This window comes from Antechinus flavipes, chromosome 1, assembly GCF_016432865.1.
Source record: "Antechinus flavipes isolate AdamAnt ecotype Samford, QLD, Australia chromosome 1, AdamAnt_v2, whole genome shotgun sequence".
NCBI classification, from domain to species: Eukaryota; Metazoa; Chordata; class Mammalia; order Dasyuromorphia; family Dasyuridae; genus Antechinus; species Antechinus flavipes.
The window spans coordinates 661,887,278-661,906,165 of NC_067398.1; the positions used below are offsets into that span (position 1 = coordinate 661,887,278).

Sequence of the window (18,888 nt, forward strand, 5' to 3'; positions counted from 1 at the left end):
CATTTAGCATGTGAGAGTAGAGACTGTTTTTGCATTGTATAGCATTTAGCATGGTGCCTGGTATGCAACAAGTACTTAATAAATGCTCATTGATGAATTTATAATATCTCCAACAAGAGCTCAATTAGCCTCTACTCTTTGAGGAGAACCTCCATTCTCACAATAATGAGAAATTTGCTACTTTTTGCAGCAATCCATTCACTTTGGGACAACTTTCCTTATTAGGAAGTTTTTCATTATTTTCAGCTTAAATTTCTCACTTTAAAATATTTCCCAATTTCTCCTGCTTCTGTTGTCTGGAGCTAGTCCTTTAATGTGACTGTCCTTCAGATACTTGAAGAGTGACCACATCCTCTTAGTCTTCTCTTCTCCAGGTTAAATGTCTTCAGTTCCATATTAAGTTTAGGCTTATGTGCTATACAAATGTTAGTTATTATTATTATTGTTGTTAATACTGTTATTATTATTGTTGTTATCTGTGTATTCACTTAACCTTTAGTAGCCACATTTTCCTTAGCTATAAAAATGAGAAGTTGGACTAGAATAGTATTTATATCATTTTTTAAGGTTTGCAGAGCACTTTGAAAATGTCTTGTTTGATCTTCCTAACAACTTTGGCAGATAGGTGCTATTATATGAACATTTTACCTTTGAGGAAACTGAGGCAAACAGAGGTTAAGTAATTTGCCCAGAGTCACCGAGCTAATGAGTATCTGAGGCTGGATTTGAATCAGCTCTTTCTGACTTCAAATCCAGAGCCACCTAGCTCAAAGGTCCCTTTTAGCTCCTCTGATATCCTTAAGGTTCCTTCTCGCTCTGACATCTAATAGCTCCTCTGATATCCTTAAGGTTCTTTCTTGCTCTGACATCCAAGGAATCTCAAAAATAAAGAACTCAGCCCCGAGTTTTTTTTCCACAGACCTTGTTTCCTGATCCTCTGTGACCACTGAAGACCTGTTCAGGAGGCAAAGAAAATGACAGAGAGGTGATGACTTTGTGTATTGCCATTTCTTCAATACAAGGGTCTGAGATCTCCAGGTGAGTCCTCCCTTCTGGCTCTCCACCAACCAAGACGTGATCCCTCTATGCCTTTGTAGGCAATTCTCCTTTACTTGTGGTTGACAAAGTCACATCTAGTGACCTTCTCTGTGGTCTTATATTTACAGCCTGTCACTCAAAGTAGCACTAACCAAAAGCCTGCGCCCCGTTAGTAAAAAACCCAGGGTGCCCTCCATGCCCTGATAAATGAGGAGAAAGATAGTCAGGGTGGGAGATGCTTGACAAATTCTGCGTTTCAAATCCACAAAGAGTTACTCAACACCTGCTATGTATATAATTCCAATTAAGACAACTATGTACGTAAGGAGCTATGGATACAAAGAATGAAAATAAAGCATCTTCTGTCCTAAAGGAACTTATATTTTACTGGTGGGGAAGAAGATTCACCATAGATACAGACAAGTAAATATAAGATCATTTGAGGAAAAGAGATCGTTAGAGGTTGGCAAATACAAGGAGGTCTCCCTACCACAGGCAGTGTGTGAGCTGAGCCCTGAAGGAAGAGAAGAATTTTGAGAGGCGATCCGTTTCATTTCACCCTTGGGAAAGACTGATGTTGCAAATGTTTGGAGTTGGGAACTAGACTGGCCAGTTTGGATGGAATGGAATGTGCATAAAGGGAAGCGATGGGAAATAAGATAGGTGGGAGCCAGAGTATAGAAGTTCTTAAATACTAGACTGAGGAGTTTGTGTTTTATTCCAGAGGCAATCGGGAGCCATTGAAGGTTTTTGAGCAAAGAAGTGACATGTTCAGAACCATGTCCTAGGAAAACTCCTTTGACAAATGTATGGAGAGAGGATTGAGGGACTGGTGGAAGAGAAATTAATGATTGATGAAATAATAAAGGGTTTTTGGAAGAACTGAAGGGAATGCAAGGTCAGGTATATTCTATCATTCTAGAAGAAGGCTTTAGGTATAGGTTCAGCAACAAGTTCAGCTAAGCTGAGAGGGACTGAGGATCTTTCTTCAGCCACATCATCTGGTTCCACTACTGATGAACATAGGAATTTTGACTTGCTCTGATACCAATTTGCCCTCCTTCGGCAGCCTAGTGATCCTCTACTCTGGTGGGGAGGTGTTCACAATATTAATGTGGAACTTAATGTAGATACCCAATTGGTTTAGCCCACTGAAACACAGAACTTCTGAGCACAAGTGATCCATTAAACTCAGCCTCCCTTGTAGCAGGATCACAGGCATTCCCCACCAAACCAAATTCATCTAGGAATTTTCCTGAGAGTTGTTAAGGAAGGAGGAAATTTTGCAAAAATATAGTGAACGTGCAACTTTTATGAACTAAGTCCATTATATTTTGTTTTGGAAAAGCACAGAATTTCAATCTCAGAATGGCAAAGGACTTCAGAGCCCATACCTGGACAAGTGTCCCCTCTACAATATTAACTTTCCTTTTTAAAAAGTTGATTTTATTGATTTTGGGGGGTAATTATAGCATCTCCATTTCTTAATATATCCCACCCTTCTCTTTTGCCCTTCTTCTTAACCTTATAACAAAGAATGAAAAGAAACAAAAAAAGCAGAAAAATTAACCAACACATACTCTGAATTTGAAGTAAATGCAATATTTCACACTTATAGTCCTCTACTTCTGCAATCAAGGGAAGGAATGAGGACATTTTCTCATTGCCAGGGTCAAGCTTGGTCATGATAATTATGTAAGATTCAATTTTATTTTGGGGGGAGTTACAAGATCAATTTTTAATAATCTGTTATGTGTGATTAGAGAGTTTCTGCCATGCCTTCTGTTTTTCTTTATCCCTTTCCTTGAGGAATCTTACTCTATACTGATCTTCTAGATTGGCAAAGTCATTCACCATCAAGGTGTGGTGGAAAGAAATTAGGATGGAAGAAAAGATTTAGAAATGGCTCATACATTCTTAGACATTCTACAGTTTGAATTGGGGAAACTGAGACCTAGAAAAGAGAAGCAATTTGTTTAAGATTATGTAATAGGTGAATTATAGACCTGGCTTTGAATGAATGTCTCCTGTCTCTAAATAGTAAATCGGCTATTTACTATGCCATGCTGCTTCTTGTGAATTTGAGGCACAATAATTTTGCCATTTGTGAACTGTGGGATTTTGGGCATATGATTGAACTATCAAGAGCCTCAGTTTCCTCATCTACAAAATGAGGAGAATCATTTTTTACCTGACTTACTTCACAGAGCATGTTAGAAAGAAAGTGATTTTTAAACTTCAAGGTGTCATAGAAATGCAAACCAATTATTGTTATCAGATTTTGTACCATAATCAATTATTTACCTTTCCTCCATCACTTCTGGCTTTTCTTCTGATCTGTAAGGAACCAAACACACTTGTCATCTCAGGACTTGGACATTCAGGGGTTAAAATGACTTTAGAAGGCATTTACACTGCAAACTGACTAGGAATCCCTCTCCCCTAATAGATATATATCTCCAACATTTGGATATCTAGCCTTCTCCTGAAAGTCTCCATTTGTCATGTCCCCCAGTGCCATAGGATACCCAGACCCACCTGAGCCCCTCCTAAGGGTATTTTCCTCTGAAAATACAAACCAAAAAGAGTTCCTATTCCCACAACCACTATACTGGCCCAAACTGGATCTTAGAACTTTTCATAATGGCTCACTCCATGCATGCAGTGTGTGTTTGGGATACAACTGACAAGGTCACAGGCTGACTTCATGCACAGTCTCTCTGACCTCTGTTCCTCCTAGTATATTCCCCCAAGTTTCATGGTTTCTCAAGTTCTCAATAGCATTCCTACATATTCTTTAGTAACATCCTATGCTCCCATTCCAACTCTCAAAAACATTATTCATGGATTCCAAGCTCCTAGTACAAATTTACTTGCTCTATTTTTTTCACAGTCTAAACCCACATGCACATTCATAACACTTTTGCCATGCTAAGGCTTTCATAGTTTCATAGTTCCTTGCAATTAATCTATATCTATTTTTTTATAAACAAACATTTACTAATCATCTAATGTACATCAACACTGTACTAAGTAATAGGGATACAAAAAAAGGCCAAAGATATTCCCTGCTCTCAAGGAGTTTCCAATCCAATGGGGAAGACAACATGCAAACAACTATATACAAAGCAAGCAATATGCAGGATAAATAGGAAATAATTTAAAAGTAGAAAGGGATTAGGAAAGGCTTCCTATAGAAGGTGGGATTTTAGTCGGGCTTAAAGGAAGCCAAGGACATCAATAATCAGAATGGAGGAGGAAAAGTATTCCAGGCCTGGGGGAAACTAGAGAAAATACTGAGAGATGGAGCGTCTTGTTTGTGGAACAATCAGGAGGCAACTGCCACTGGATGGAAGATTTGAAGAGTAAAGTGTAAGAATATTGGAAAGTTATGAAGAGTTTTGAATGTTAAACAGAACATTTTATATTTGAGCCTGGAGGCAACAGGAAACCATCTGAGTTTATTGAGTAAGGGGGGACATGATCAGACCTATTGGCTGGTTGTTGTCCTTTGTTCATAAAAAAACCAAAATCACATCACTCTTATTTAGAGACAAATTAGTGTGTCTGACTGTGGCTGATCAGACCAATACAAGCTCTGAATGTTCTGCCACGGGTCAGACACACATAGTCCTTATGAACACTGGGGGAGCTTCTCTAACTTTGCTCATTTCATGTTTCTTTTGGACTAATCCAATTCTGCTTTGCTCATAGAGCATGGCAACTTCTCTGATAAGAGCACGCCATGCTGGTGGTCCTGTGCCAGTGTCTCCCATGTCATACAATCAGTTCTAAAGTTCTTAAGAGACACTGTGAGAGTGAGTTCTCCCTACTCCAACCTATCCTCCGTTCAGCCAATAATATGATTTTCCTAAAGTATAGGTCTGATCAAAAATGGAAAGCAGCCTTGAAAAAGGGTCGACAGTCCTTGTTCCAGAGGGACTAGCTCCCTGAACACATCCTATAGTGTTCAGAAGAGAAAAAGGGTGTACATTTATCTATTGGTCTGTCTACCTAACATCTACCTATCTATCCATCCATCCATCCATCCACCTATCCATCCATCCATCTATCTATCTATCTATCTATCTATCTATCTATCTATCTATCTATCTAGGCATCTATCTAATCTATGCATCCATCCATATATTTATCTATCCATCCATCTATCTATCTATCTATCTATCTATCTAGCCATCTATCTAATCTATCTATCTATCTATCTATCTATCTATCTATCTATCTATCTATCTATCCATTTATCAATTTATCTATCTAGCCATCTATCTAATCTATCTATCTATCTATCCATCCATCTATCTTATCTATCCATCCAGCCATCCATCTTATCTATCTATCTATCCACTCATCCATCCATTATCTATCCATCCATCTATCTATCTATCTATCTATCCATCTATCTATCTATTTATCTATCATTCTATCATCTATTTATCATTCCATCATCTCTCTATTATCTATATATTTCTCTATCATCTCTCTATCTAGGTCTTTCTATATTTTTATCATCTCTCTCTCTCTGTCTGTCTCTCTGTCTCTCTCTCTCTCATTCTATCCATCATCTATCTGTCTGTCCATCTGTTTACCTATCTATCTAATCTGGTGTCCCAGAGACTTAATGAAATTTCAACCTTTTAATAATAGAAAACTACACTAAGACTTAGGACACCCTGTGTATATGTTATGTACAATATATACATGTGAAGAAATATACATAATGTAGTATACATATGTGTTTATATGTGCATGTGCACACATATATAAAGTCATTGATAAAAAATGTTGCTAGCACAGGCCCAAGAAGAGATCCCTGGGACCCTCAATCAGATCTCCCTCTAATCTGACATTGACTTTTTTCTTGATAACTCTTAACATCTGGTCAAATAAGTAGCTCTAAATCCTTTTGTATGTATGTGCTGAGCTACCTGGATCTCTCCATCTTTTTCAGAGTTTCCCCAACATACTCTGTCAAACTGCTGAAACTGATACATGCTAAGCCTCTGGCATTTTCTAATGCCGTCAAAAATGGCAGCGAGGTAGGTCTGTCATTAGTCAGTCCGTGCTGATTCTTAGTCATCACTCTTTCTATTTGTAAATCCCCACACACCATCCTTTTAATGTTGCTAGGACTCCAAGGTGAGTCCACTGGGGAAGACTTTGCTTTTGTCTCTTTCCTAGAAAAGTAAGACAGTTTCCTGTCTCCATCCTGTTCCATCACTGGCTGTATCTCAGCAATCACTTAGTCCACTTGTGGTTTCCTTGGATATGGCTTGTGTAGTTCTGGTGACTTGAACTCATTGAAGGCAACATAGGCAGGCATGGAGCATAATATATGCATAGAGCTAATATATGGATGCCTTTGGAGGGCAGTTAGATACTCTCTCTTCATTTATCTTATTTTTCCTTTCATTGTTCCCTGTCTTGAATTGTTTTCTTTGGCAGAGAAAACAGAAGTTAAAAAAATCAAATTACATTTGTAAATCATGTAGCACATAATCCAATGTGTCTGGCACACTGGAAGTGCTTTAATAAAAGTTTATTCCCTATGTAAGCATTGAATGGTTCTCCTTTCTTTCTCACTGATTCCTTTACTCCAAATGTGATTTTATCTTTTCTTTGATCTTCTTGATTCTAACAAAACTAAAAACAGTAACTACACCTCCCAAACCGAACACCCCCTTTTGTCTCTAGGACGTTTCATAATGTCTAGCAATGCTTTCAAGATTTCTTCTGTTATTTGTCTCCATATGAATCATTAGAAGCAATTACTGGTCACCTGGTTTGACAAGTCTTGGAGGCCCTTCTATCATAGGTAAGATATATGCTGACCTTTTTAATTGTTCATATCAGATCACTAAACATGAACCTCAGTATCTATTGGTAAAACATTATCATCTGTTACTGCTTGTCTTTTCTTCCTCTGTCTCTCTTTCCTGATACTACCTATGGATTCAGAGCAGGATTCTTTAGCATCAAAGCAGATGCTTTCTTTTTAGAGCTTCTGGATTTTCCACCTACAGCAGGGATAAAATGAAATCCTTTAACAATCTGGTGAAACCTATGGATTTCTTTTCAGAATAATATTTTTAAGTGCATGAAATAAAATGCAAAGGAAACCAATTCTACTGACATATGATTATTATGTATATGAATGTGTATCTCTCTGTGTACGTATGTATGTATGTATGGGTTATTTAAGTGGCTTGGAGTCAGGAAGACTCATCTACATGGGTTCAAATTTGATTTCAAACATTTATTAGTTGTGTGATCCTGGGGAAGTTACTTAACCTTGTTCACCTCATTTCCTCATCTGTAAAAAGAGCTGGAGAAGAAAATCTTGGCCAAGAAGTATCTTTACCAAGAAAATCCCAAATGGGGTCATGAGGAGAAGGGCACAACTGAAAACTACTGAACAACAACAATATATATGTATATATATATGTATATGTATATGTATATGTATATGTATATGTATATGTATATCTATCATCCCTCTCTCTCCCTTCTTTTTCTTCTTCTCCTATCTCTCTCTCTTCTGTCTCTCTCCCGCCCTCTCCCTCTTCCTGTGCTTCTCCCTCTCCTTCTCTCTCTCCCTCCTTCCCTCCCTCTTCTCTCTCTGTATTTTTCTTTCTTTCTTTCTTTCTTTCTTTCTTTCTTTTCTTTCTTTCTTTCTTTCTTTCTTTCTTTCTTTCTTTCTTTCTTTCTTTTCTTTACTTCCTTCCTTCCTTCTTTCTTTCTTTCTTTCTTTCTTTCTTTCTTTTCTTTCTTTCTTTCTTTCTTTCTTTTCTTTCTTTCTTTCTTTCTTTCTTTCTTTCTTTCTTTCTTTCTTTCTTTCTGTCTCTCTGTCTGTCTCTCTGTCTCCCCTTCCCTCTCTCTTTTCTCCCCCCTTCTCTCCCAATTTCATGTACTTCAAGTTAAGAACCTCTGATTTACAGGGGACTTCTCATCTCAATTACTTAGAGCTAAGTGTTCAGCAATCCTTTTTTGTGTCATATTTATCCACTGGTCAACCAAACTCTTCATGTGGGTTAGAATACCTTGTCTCTTTATATCCTTTTTGTCTTTATTTTTACATTGAAGAGCTCTTCTATTCATTCCCAAGGAACACTTCATTTTTCCTGACAACATGGTAGGTTTCAGGATTTTGTGAATCTAATTTGGGCTCATTCCATTGGGAGTAGAGCTATAGTATATTGGTTACTAGATTCCAATATGGCCACCAACTCCTCCCCAAATCCCTTCTGCTCTGATGCAGAAAAGTGTTATATACCTTTCTCTCCTGGCTTTGATTCTTTCTTCTTCATATCTGAAAGAAAGCAAAAGCAAAAGACAAAGCTTGTAACTATAGGCAACAACACGGGAAGTCCTATATCCTTCTGTTCGGGAACACATTAAATACCCCTAGGTTGAGAATATAGAAACAATTTTGTTTTATATCCTAATAAGATTAAGATATACTGTAAATCTTTTGCATCCAGTATTGTTCATGTTGGTATAGTTGGAGAGGCAGGGCAGCTACCAGTTGCACTAATGCATGGCTAGAATAGACAAAGATAAGGAGATTAACAGAATTTCTGGGTTAGTGTTCCCCAAATAGGTCCTTGTATAGTGGCCATAGAGGTGATTGCCTGGACAAGAGGGAGAGAAAGAAACCCAGATGGGGCTTATGTGCAGCTCTTGGGGATTACATGGGCAACCTGTTTTCCTTGCATAATGTGTGAAGTTGTAGGCATGAAGAATATCACAGAGGACGACATGAAAGATAGCAATGATGGGGATTTTGACGACTTTTCTAAATGCTTCCTCATTCATTCAGGTGCAGAACCCTGGATGTCAGATGTTGAGATTCACTTGGAATTGAAATTAATTAACTAATTAAATTAAGTCAAAAGGCTTAAGGATTGCTTTTGGTCCAATAGCTTTACTATCTTCCATATACTCTGGAATCCAGCCACACTGGTCTTTTTGGTATTCCTTGCACACGACACTCTAATTTTCAATTCTGTGCATTTTTCCCTGGCTGATCTCCATGCCTGGAATGCTCTTCCTTCTCATGGCAGATTCCTGGCTTCCTTCAAGATTTAACTCAAATTGCACTTTCTGCAGGAGGCCTTTCCTAGTCTCCCCATTGCCTGCGAGTTGACCTCCTATTTACAGGATGTATTTCATTTGCAAATAGTTATTTAGATTTTGTCTTCTCAGTAGCATGTGAACTTTTAAGCATAGGGACTTTTTCTGTCCTTTTTCTTTCTTTGTATTCCTAGTGCTTAGTACAGAAACTTTAAGCATTTAGTAAATGCTTTTTGACTAACTGCAGTCTAAATTTATTGAATAGCTTCAGCATTTTGAGAGATAGACACAAGACAGAATTATCAAGTCTTGCTGTTAAAAGGGATTGGAGCCATCGAATACATGGAGCAGAAATGGGACAAAGGGTAACAATCAAATTTTGATATAAGGATAAATATTGTAGCAGTGAGTGCTATCTAAAAGTGGAATGAGCTGCCTCAGGGGGGTTAATTTCCCATCTTTGTGACTCAGGTGGAGGCCAGATGACGATATTGCTGAATAGCAGGATCTTCTGAGGTTTTTTCAACCCTGTAATTCATGATTCCAATTCTGCTTTCTAGGGTTACAAAACCCACACATTCCTTTTATATGGTGGCCCTTTAAATACATCAACAGGAATCATGTGTTTTGCTCTCTCCCTTCAGATAAATCTTCTCTTCTCCAATTTAAGTACTTTTTATTCCCCCAATCATTCTCATAAGCCATGATTTCCAGATGCTTTTTCGTCTTAGTTCTTTCCTTTGAACACTTATGTGTTCCAAAGAATTTACTTGCATAGACTTCAAAGGATCTGATATTTCATTGGTATGGGAAATACCACCAGTAGATTATAGCCCTCTCCCTCTTTTATCAGATAGTTTCATATGTTTCTATGCCCCTCCTCAACCCAAATTCATTACAAGGCAGCCAGCATTTGGTGATGACTGTTACTAGTCCTTCTGATGGGAGATACATCAGTCCATCACACAGTCTTTTACGTGAAGTCTTTCTCAGTTGATGGGACCAGTTTCAGCTTCATCTCCATTGGAACAGTTTTTGAATACCTAGAATTACCCTCCAGCTTCAGGATGGAATGGGAGACAGACCTGAGTGCAATGTGATTCCCAGGAGGGGACACATTGCTTCTGATGTGCTCTGAATATATGGGAAATGGAGCAAGGTAGATCATGGAGAGAGTGCTCCAGAGGAGGTGAGCATTCCAGGTTGGAGGGCAAAACTGACACTCACTGTTGAATGCAGTCAGGAATCTGCACGTGTTCCATGGGGATGAGCTGCTCCAATTCTTCCAGGCTGTGCACATATTGGATCTTACTGATGAACTTCACACTAGGAAGAAAATATGATGGAGATGCAGGTTAATTGGTAACAGTGGGTGGGAGGTGGATGATAAAAGTGACCAAAGATTTTAGGGTCTGTGAGACACTGTAGGGATTATTTATAGTTCAGGAGTTCTTAACCTGGATGTCCCTGAACTTTTTTTTAAAGTTTCGATACTGTATTTCAATATAATTGGTTTCCCTTGTAATTTTATGTATTTTATATTACACATTTATAATATGATTCTAAGAAAATATCCGTAAGTTCCATCAGATTGCCAAAGGGGTATCCAGGACACATTAAAAGTTTACAAATACCTGGTCTACTCTATCTCCCTCAATTTATCAATGAGGAAATTTAGAAGTAACTTGTCCATGCTCATGAAGCTAGCGAGGGGCAGAGAATGAATGAATGGAGCTCAGATTGGAAGGGACCTTAGAGGTCATCTATATCTTGAAGGCATTCCTTCTACAGCTGATAGATGGTCATCCTGCTGTCCCTTCTAATCATCCCCCTCATCTCCAGGGAGGATGATAATTCTCTTTCTCTCTGTCTCTTGCTCTAAGATGTATATTCATTATTTACAAAGAGACTAGGGGCAGGCCCTCTTTAATACCCAAGAGAGATAATTAATTGAATCAAATCTAGAAGGAAGTTCAGAGACTGTCTAGCCCATAATTTTTTCCTTTTACATTTGGGGAAAGTGAAGCTTAGCCAGGAGATGGAAAAAGCACATTACGATGGAAAGAGCCTTATATTTTGGAGTCAGGAAACATAGATTTTGGATCAACCATTTCTTACCTGTGTAACCTTGTCTCTATGGGTCTCAGTTTCCTTAATAAAGATATTGGACTTGATGGTTTTTATAGTCCTGTACATCTTTAAATCTATGATTCGAAGAAACTTGCTTAAAATCACACAAGCAGTAAGCAGCAGTCTCTAGGGCCAGTGTTTTAACACTACACTAATTCAGCTATTTTTTGGTCCTGCATGTGGAGATCAGGGAGCTCTACTGGAGAGAGTTCTCTTTATTTCACCCCTCAGACCCACATTGGTCAGGAGGTTTCTTGCTTACCTGATGAAGGGCCTGGAAATGGCCAACACTGTTCGAATAAACCAAGATGGGTGAACAATGATTAAGGATTTTAGGTTTTTCCGAAGCCTGTTGGGAAAGGCAAAAAGGAAAAAAAGAAAAATTAAATCAACAAACATTTCTTTATCTTCCCTTCCCTCTCTTCCTCTCTCCTTCCTTCCTTCCCTCCCTTCTTTCCATCGTTCTTTATAATTCTGTCCAGGCTTCAAGTGCAGTATCCACTCACTGCTCCAACCCTACTGATGATCAATAAAGAAGCTTTGAAATACTTTGGTTCTCATGGAGGCCAGTTTGCCCCTCCTTAGGCAGACTGGTGACCCCTGCTCCTTGTAGATCAATATATTGATGTCAGATTTAGTGCAGACATCCAATCAGCATAGCCCCATTGCAGCTCAGAACTCGAGCTAGTTATACTTCCAGCCTCCCAGGTAGCAGGGAGCACAGGTGTTTACCAGAAAATGCAGCAATTGACATTCATTTCTTTAGTATCTACCATGTGTAAGACATATTGCTGCTATGCATTGAGGAAATTGGTGCGGTGGATAGAGTGCTAGATTTGCAATTAGGAAGAGTTCAAATTCAGCCTTGGACACTCAGGTTTCTCATCTGTAAAATGGGGGTAATAATGGCCCCTACCTCCCGGGTTATTATGAGGATGAAATGAGATAACAGTTGCAAAGTGCTTTGCAGATCTTAAAATGATATATAAATGCCAGGTTATGCTATTATTACAATGCTCTAGGGAATATAAAAGTGAAGAAACATTTAAATTCTGCCCTTGAATATGGGCAAATCACCTAACCTATCTGTCTCTGAAGCAATTCTTTTAGATCTATAGGTTATAGACTGATAGTGATCTGAGTTGGTAGAGAGTGTTTCCAGAACTAATGGAATCACACAGTCTAGATGTATTGACATAATAATATCTAATATTAATGGACAAAAAATGGCAGATATAGAAGGGTTCTTAGAACACAGAAATGGCAGAACTGGAAAGACAATTAGGTCTTATGCAAGAGGATTTTGGAGTTGGGATGGACTTTGGCAAATGTCTAACCACAATTATTAACCTTTTCTATGTTATGGACTTTTTTGGGCAGTACTGGTGAAGGCAATGGGACCTTCTCAGAAGAATGCATGAAAGATCATAAAAGGGGAAGAGTGGGAGAAAAATTTGGAACACAAGGTTTTGCAAGGTTGAATGTTGAAAACTATCTTTACATGTATTTTGAAAATAAAAAGCTAATTTTGTCAAAAAAAGATCATAGAGAAAATTAAAAGTCAGTGAAGATAAAGATTATATTTCCGTATCCAAGTTTAAGGAGCTCTCTCATTTAGATCAAGCTAAATCCTCTCATTTTGTAGATGGGGAAACTGAGTCACATAGTGAGTAAATGATTTGTTCAGGGTCACATAATGCCTCCATTGAGCAAACCTTCCTTGTTGATTTCAAATCCAATGCTTTCCCCATAACACTCACCTTCTGTCAATCATCTGATAACATTTCTTCAGCCAGCCAATACCCGGCATTCTCCGTCTTGGGGTGGCCCCATTCAGATACACAATCATATAATCTTCAGCTACAAGGAGCTCCAAACTGCTAATGACATACCTGGGAACCAAAGTCAAGAGTCTGAGTAGGGGGCCCCTGTTTTCTGTAACCAAATACCCTCCTCAGATGCTGTTTCCGGAGACTCTCACGACCACTTTCCACTTTGGGCAGTCATTGGTGCCCAGTTTTGCTGAGGGGGATGGTCACCTGCCTTTTGCCTACCCTACAAAGGGCTCATGAGATTAGCCATTTCCTCCATGTACACACCTTCATTTTATAGATGGGAAAACTGCGACAAACAATATTAAGTGACTTGCCCAGAGTCAACAATAGAAAAAAAGCCTGAAATAGGATTTGAACTCGGTCCTTCCTGATTCCAAATCCTGTTCTCTATTCACTGCATCCCCTAGCTCTCGATCTTATTTGCATGCATGTCACATTCCTTCCCACCTTCCCATTAGATTATAGGCTCACTGAAGTCAGGATAGCAGTGGGCTTTTTGATCTCTTTAGCCCTAGAATCAAGCCCAAGGCCTTGTATGTAGAAGATATTTAATAGATGTTTGCTGTATTTTATTGAATCTTTCTTTCTAAAAAATTTCTCTAGTTTTATGTGTGAGAATAAAGTGTCCCTTCACCTGAGGATCCAGATTCAGCTGCATGCTTGGTCAATGTGCAGACCTATCACTTACCGAAGAGCACGGCTACAGCTACCCCATCCACCCAAAGCATCCAAAATGCCAGCAGGGCCTGGGGCCTGGTTTATACCAGACTATCTTTGGTAGTGAACGCTATGCAAGATAACAGGTCCTCCTAGTGGCAAGTATTAAGTGGCAAAAATGGAGATAATACTCTTAGAATGTTGGAGCTGGGAGGGACCTAAGAACATAGAGTCTGACCCTCATTTTCATTGATAAAAAGTAGCTAGGTGGGTAGGGGATGAGCCTTAAGATAGGAAGGCCTGAGTTCAAATCTAGAATGAATAAAATTTGTAAAGTGCTTTATAAATCTAAAAGTGACATATAAATCTTTCTTATTCTTGTTATTGTTATCATGAAGCAAATGAGAATCAACTAAATACAATGAAGAATTTGAGGAGGAAGATCTCACTTTCACCTGAGTAGAGATCAGGGAAGGCTCTGTGGGATGCAAAGGTCCTCAAATTTTTTAAATAGGGGTCCAGTTCACTTTCCCTCAGATTGTTGAAGGGCCGGACTATAGTAAAAACAAAAACTTTGTTTTGTGGGCCTTTAAATAAAGAAACTTCATAGCCCTGGGTGAGGGGGATAATTGTTCTCAGCTGCTGCATCTGGCCGGCAGGCTGTAGTTTGAGGACCCTGCCCCGGTAAAGAGATGGAAGTTCTTAGAATCTATGCCATATCCCCCAAATACATTTTGCCTTCTATCTCCTCCTTATCTTGGTTTACAAAGAATTGGTCCTTTCCGCTTCTAAAATTTAGTGATTGTGTCATACCCATATAATCTTGCTGAATTTCATATCTTTAAGAAGAAAGGCTTATTATACCAGATGACCAAGGTCATTTTCCAGCTCTAAAGCTATGATTGTATGAAAGTCAGAGACCCAAGAATTCAGAATTTTTTATTGTTCTCTCGTCCACAAAGGAAAAAGTTCACATTCCTTGTTTGACACTCAAGGACCTTTCCAATCTTATCTCCTATGACTTTTTTCCATATACTCTATGACTCAGTCATCAAAACAGTTTTCTGTTCCCTGAGCTCACCCTGAACTTTCCTACCTTCATGCCTTGTTCATGCTGTTGTCATGTCTGGAATGCTCCCCTTTCCCTTCTTTGCCTGGTGATCTCCTAATTATCCTTCAAAGCCCAACTTTAATAACAATAATGGATGATTACATAGTATTCTACATATAAGATTCTATTTGATCCTCTCAACTACCCTGCGATATGACATTTATCAGAAATTTTAAACCCATTTAACAATTGAGGAAATTCAGATTCAAAGATTAATCTATCTGCCTATGATCACCCAGAGAACATCAGAAGTAGACTCAGGTCCCTCCTTTAAATTCAACCAGCTTATTACTACCTCCTGCTTCCTCCTTTACTTGCCAAAGAAGTCATTTAGACATTCTTCTTAGCTTCCTGAGAGCACTTTGACATCTCTCTATAACAGACTTAAAATATTATAAAATGCAGTTATTTATATTTGTCTTATTTCCCTAACAGACTGTGAGCTCCATGAATATAGGGATCAACCAAATTTTGTATTTCCTTCTATACCCAGTTGAGTGTTCATCATCAAAGTAACTTCCTTCCTAGACAACTCTGCACCCCCATGCCAGAAGGCTTCTGTGAGGCTGAAAGCCTCTTCTTCATAATTCAACTTACAAGAAGAGGTTTTCCATTATGTAATGGTAATCTGGAGAGTTACTGTCTGGGAGATAGCAGGCTGCAAAGACGATGATAGCATTCAGACCTTCACCGTAGTATCCTGGGAGAAAAATAGACAGTGTATTACAGAGTGAACACTACTGGCAGATTCAATCCCTTTGTGCTCCTTCCAACTCTTTGATTTTATTAGCTGAAGAATTTGAAGCAAACCAGTACTTCCTGCCTTCTTTCCCTGCTCCCCATCTTGTGGCATTCTCCAAATATTTCTTCCCTCAGGAGTTTGTAATATCTCTTTCACTACCAGCATTTTGAAGGCCCATTGAGCGGAAATAAATCCAAAGTAGCCTAGTTCTCTGCCTTCAGTTAGTGAAATGATTATTATTCCATTTTATTTTTATTTTGGGCACATGAATGTTATTTAATGACCAGACTAAGTTCGTCCCAGGAACGCTGGTACACAGATATTACCCAGAGTTTCCTAAGATTTGCAAGCTTTGTATCTTGGAAAGAACTTTTGTTCTCTGAGAAGCCATGTAGAGAGATGGAAAAACAAGGGCATGGGGAGACTAACTGATGCTGCTTTGACAAAAAGCATGGAAAGCAAGCAAAGTTGAAATTTGGCATTGCAGTTGAAGCTGCATGAAGGAGGGGTGAGGAGTAATCCAGCAGCTTGACGTATAGAGCAGACTGAAGTTTTTGAGATTACTAGAATCCAGTCCACAGCACTTGTCCTTTCTGCTTTTCTGCAGTGATGCCTTCCTTTACTATGTCACTTCCCAGTTTCCCTCAAACTGGTGAAAGGAGAGATAGAGACAAAAAGATTGACACTTTCCTTGGCCCTTTGGCTGCTTCCATCATAGTGTGAAAATAGAAGCCTATTTCTTTAAGTGTGAGGAAATTATTATTAAGAAATGAGAGAAAAATCTCATTTTAAGCCCAGTCCCTATAAAAAAATCAATCTTTAAAGGATTTGGGGAAAAAAGGATTTTTTAAAAAAGACTTTGAAGGCTGATGATGAGATTGCGCTAACTCTTAGAGAACATGCTCCTTAATCTTGGTAGACCATATCCAATGAGGGAACCTAACTTTGGTTTAGAGTATAAATAGAAACAAACAAATTGTTGCCCCAAAGAGAACAGTACCTTGTATCTCTTCATTAGAATTTGGAGTGATTTAGATCATGAAGGAGAAAGCCAACCAGAGTGCTCTAAATGGAGATGGATTCCCAATCTAGATTGCTTGAGATGGCTGAGTTTCACAATCAAACCACATTTTTAACAGGAGGAGCTGAAAACTTCTGACCTACCTCCTCATTAAATGTCCACCAATCAAGGTTGATTTTTACTTGTCAGGGAGCATTTTCTTTAAAAAAATATTTAAGGCTTTCAGGGTCTCCATGTTTTTGTCTTTGTTTTTCCAAGAGAAACCACTGACCAGCAATTTATTGGTTATTAGCTAGCCTAATTAATAAATTGATTAGTAATTACTCAGAAACTATCTCTTGGGTTGTTTCATTAGTTACAATTGATCATTTAAGTGTCTGTTTTACTCAAAGTTTTGATTAAAAATACATCCATCTAAAATGATTTCTGCCAAGTAGGTGATTTCTGAATTATACATAACTGCTAGACTGCTTATGAATGCAGAGAAAGATTTAAGATGGAAACAAGTCAGGAAACGAGCAGTATGAAGTAGAAGCTGTATGTTTCTTTAGATAAGTGCTCTGCACATAATGTTCAGCCAATGTGCCACTGGGCTATGCTTTGCTAATCCAGCATCTGTTTAGAGCCTTCCAGTGACAAGTAACTCATTAGTTATGAAGGCCACCAACTCTACTTTTGGAGAGCTTTAATTATTAGGATGGAGACAGGGGGTGGCTCATTGACCTGAGTCTTGGGCTTGATGTTAGGAAGCCCTAAATTCAAATCTCACTAGACATATGACTCTAAGCAAACCCACTTAGCCTCTGTTTTTCTTAATCCACTGGAGAAGGAAATGGCAATCCATGCTAGCATTTTTGCCAATAAAACCTCATATGAGCTCATGAAGAATCAAGTATGACCGAACAACAACAAAATTATTAGGAAGTTACTTTTATTTTTATTTTTTGCTAATGTTGAGCTTCAATCTGCCTCTGTGACTTTTACCCACTAATCCACTTCCTCCTCATTATAGTCTTTAAAAGGCAAGGATTTTTATCTCCATTTAACTACTGAGAAATCTGAAGAAATAAAATAGATTAGGCTCATATACCTAGTAGGTGGCAGAATTGGGATTTGTTCTAAATTTCCTTACTCTCATATTTCTCATATGAAATATCCTAAGAATAGTAAAAAAGAAAAGAAAAAAAAGCGGAAATAAAGGAAGATAAAGATGTGTAATGTATGGGATTTTGTCTCACCATCTCTATCTCTTTGGGTCTCCCAAGGACCCAGGTGAATCAGAGAGGTAAATTAAATTATGAGACACCTCTGTACTTTAAAATAACAGGTTTTTTTGCATGTGTGATGTAATTGGGGTTGTGACCTGCCCAAGGTCACACGGCTAGGGCTTGTTAAGTTTCTGAGGCTGGATTTGAACTCAAGCTCTCCTGACTTTAGGGCTGGTGTTCTATTCCTTCCCATCTCTGGTCATTAAAAGGCTACTAGTAGTGAGGTGGGGAGGACCGTGCTAAATAGAGGACCTCCTGTAACAGGGAACAATATTGATGGAATGAGGTCACTGGCAAAGCTGAAGATACAGATACAGATATATGAGAAATATAGGCAGAGTTTGTAGAGTATGAAGAAGAAAAATGCCACCATGAGCAACTTTGTCCAGAGTTTTTGAAAATTATGGAACAGCTGCAATGAATTCAGCCAAATAATCTGCTGGGATCAGACTGGGTGAGTTAGTAAAAATTTCCGCTCTTTTGCTATCTTTTGCCCCTGAGAAATGTTACCATCATCCACCATTCCCTCAACTCATATGAGCCACAGGAGTAAAATGGAAGAATGAAAGGGGTTGAGAAGCTCTCTCAGCTAAAGTAGCTTACAACTACATGTTGAGGAGAGCATTTCCCAATTGGTCCATTAATTTTTTCACAAATTTGTTGGATTAGGAGGAAAGAGAGGAATTCAGAGAAAGAATGATTCTTAGGGATGGGGGCTGAGCCAAGATAACTGAATCAATGACTGTGAGATTAAAGTCAAAGATTAACATAAACTTGGAAGGTAGCCCAGTGACATGGGAAGCAGCTTTTGGCTACTGAAAGCCAAAGGCAAACTAGCTCCTTTCTTTTAAAAGGATCAGTTCAGCTTCTGAGTGTCCTCTAGCGTCCACTGGAGAAAATGCACTAGACATCCATCGTTTTGTGCTTTCAGCAGATCAGAGAGAGAACAGTTCAAGCGGAGCACCCCCTTGTGACTATTTTAGATGTTACATTTT

At 38.6% G+C, this 18,888-nt stretch overlaps 1 protein-coding gene and 1 long non-coding RNA gene across 3 annotated transcripts in view; one reads left to right on the plus strand and one right to left on the minus strand.

The window, feature by feature from the left end:
* The window catches only part of LOC127544960 (uncharacterized), a 123,798-nt gene that overhangs the window by 57,570 nt on the left and 47,340 nt on the right, over positions 1–18,888 (plus strand). Inside the window, exon 4 of the long non-coding RNA XR_007949569.1 lies at positions 920–1,038. This is a non-coding gene — a long non-coding RNA (uncharacterized LOC127544960). The remainder of the gene's footprint in view (positions 1–919; positions 1,039–18,888) is intronic.
* ATCAY (ATCAY kinesin light chain interacting caytaxin) overlaps positions 1–18,888 on the minus strand; it is a 45,314-nt gene that overhangs the window by 2,411 nt on the left and 24,015 nt on the right. For both annotated transcript variants that reach the window (XM_051971942.1, XM_051971943.1), the window contains 7 exons: positions 15,460–15,562; positions 13,020–13,151; positions 11,522–11,608; positions 10,357–10,455; positions 8,330–8,365; positions 3,343–3,375; positions 922–954 (listed from right to left, as the gene is read on the minus strand). In XM_051971942.1, the coding sequence (XP_051827902.1) occupies positions 922–954; positions 3,343–3,375; positions 8,330–8,365; positions 10,357–10,455; positions 11,522–11,608; positions 13,020–13,151; positions 15,460–15,562 (523 nt within the window). The remainder of the gene's footprint in view (positions 1–921; positions 955–3,342; positions 3,376–8,329; positions 8,366–10,356; positions 10,456–11,521; positions 11,609–13,019; positions 13,152–15,459; positions 15,563–18,888) is intronic.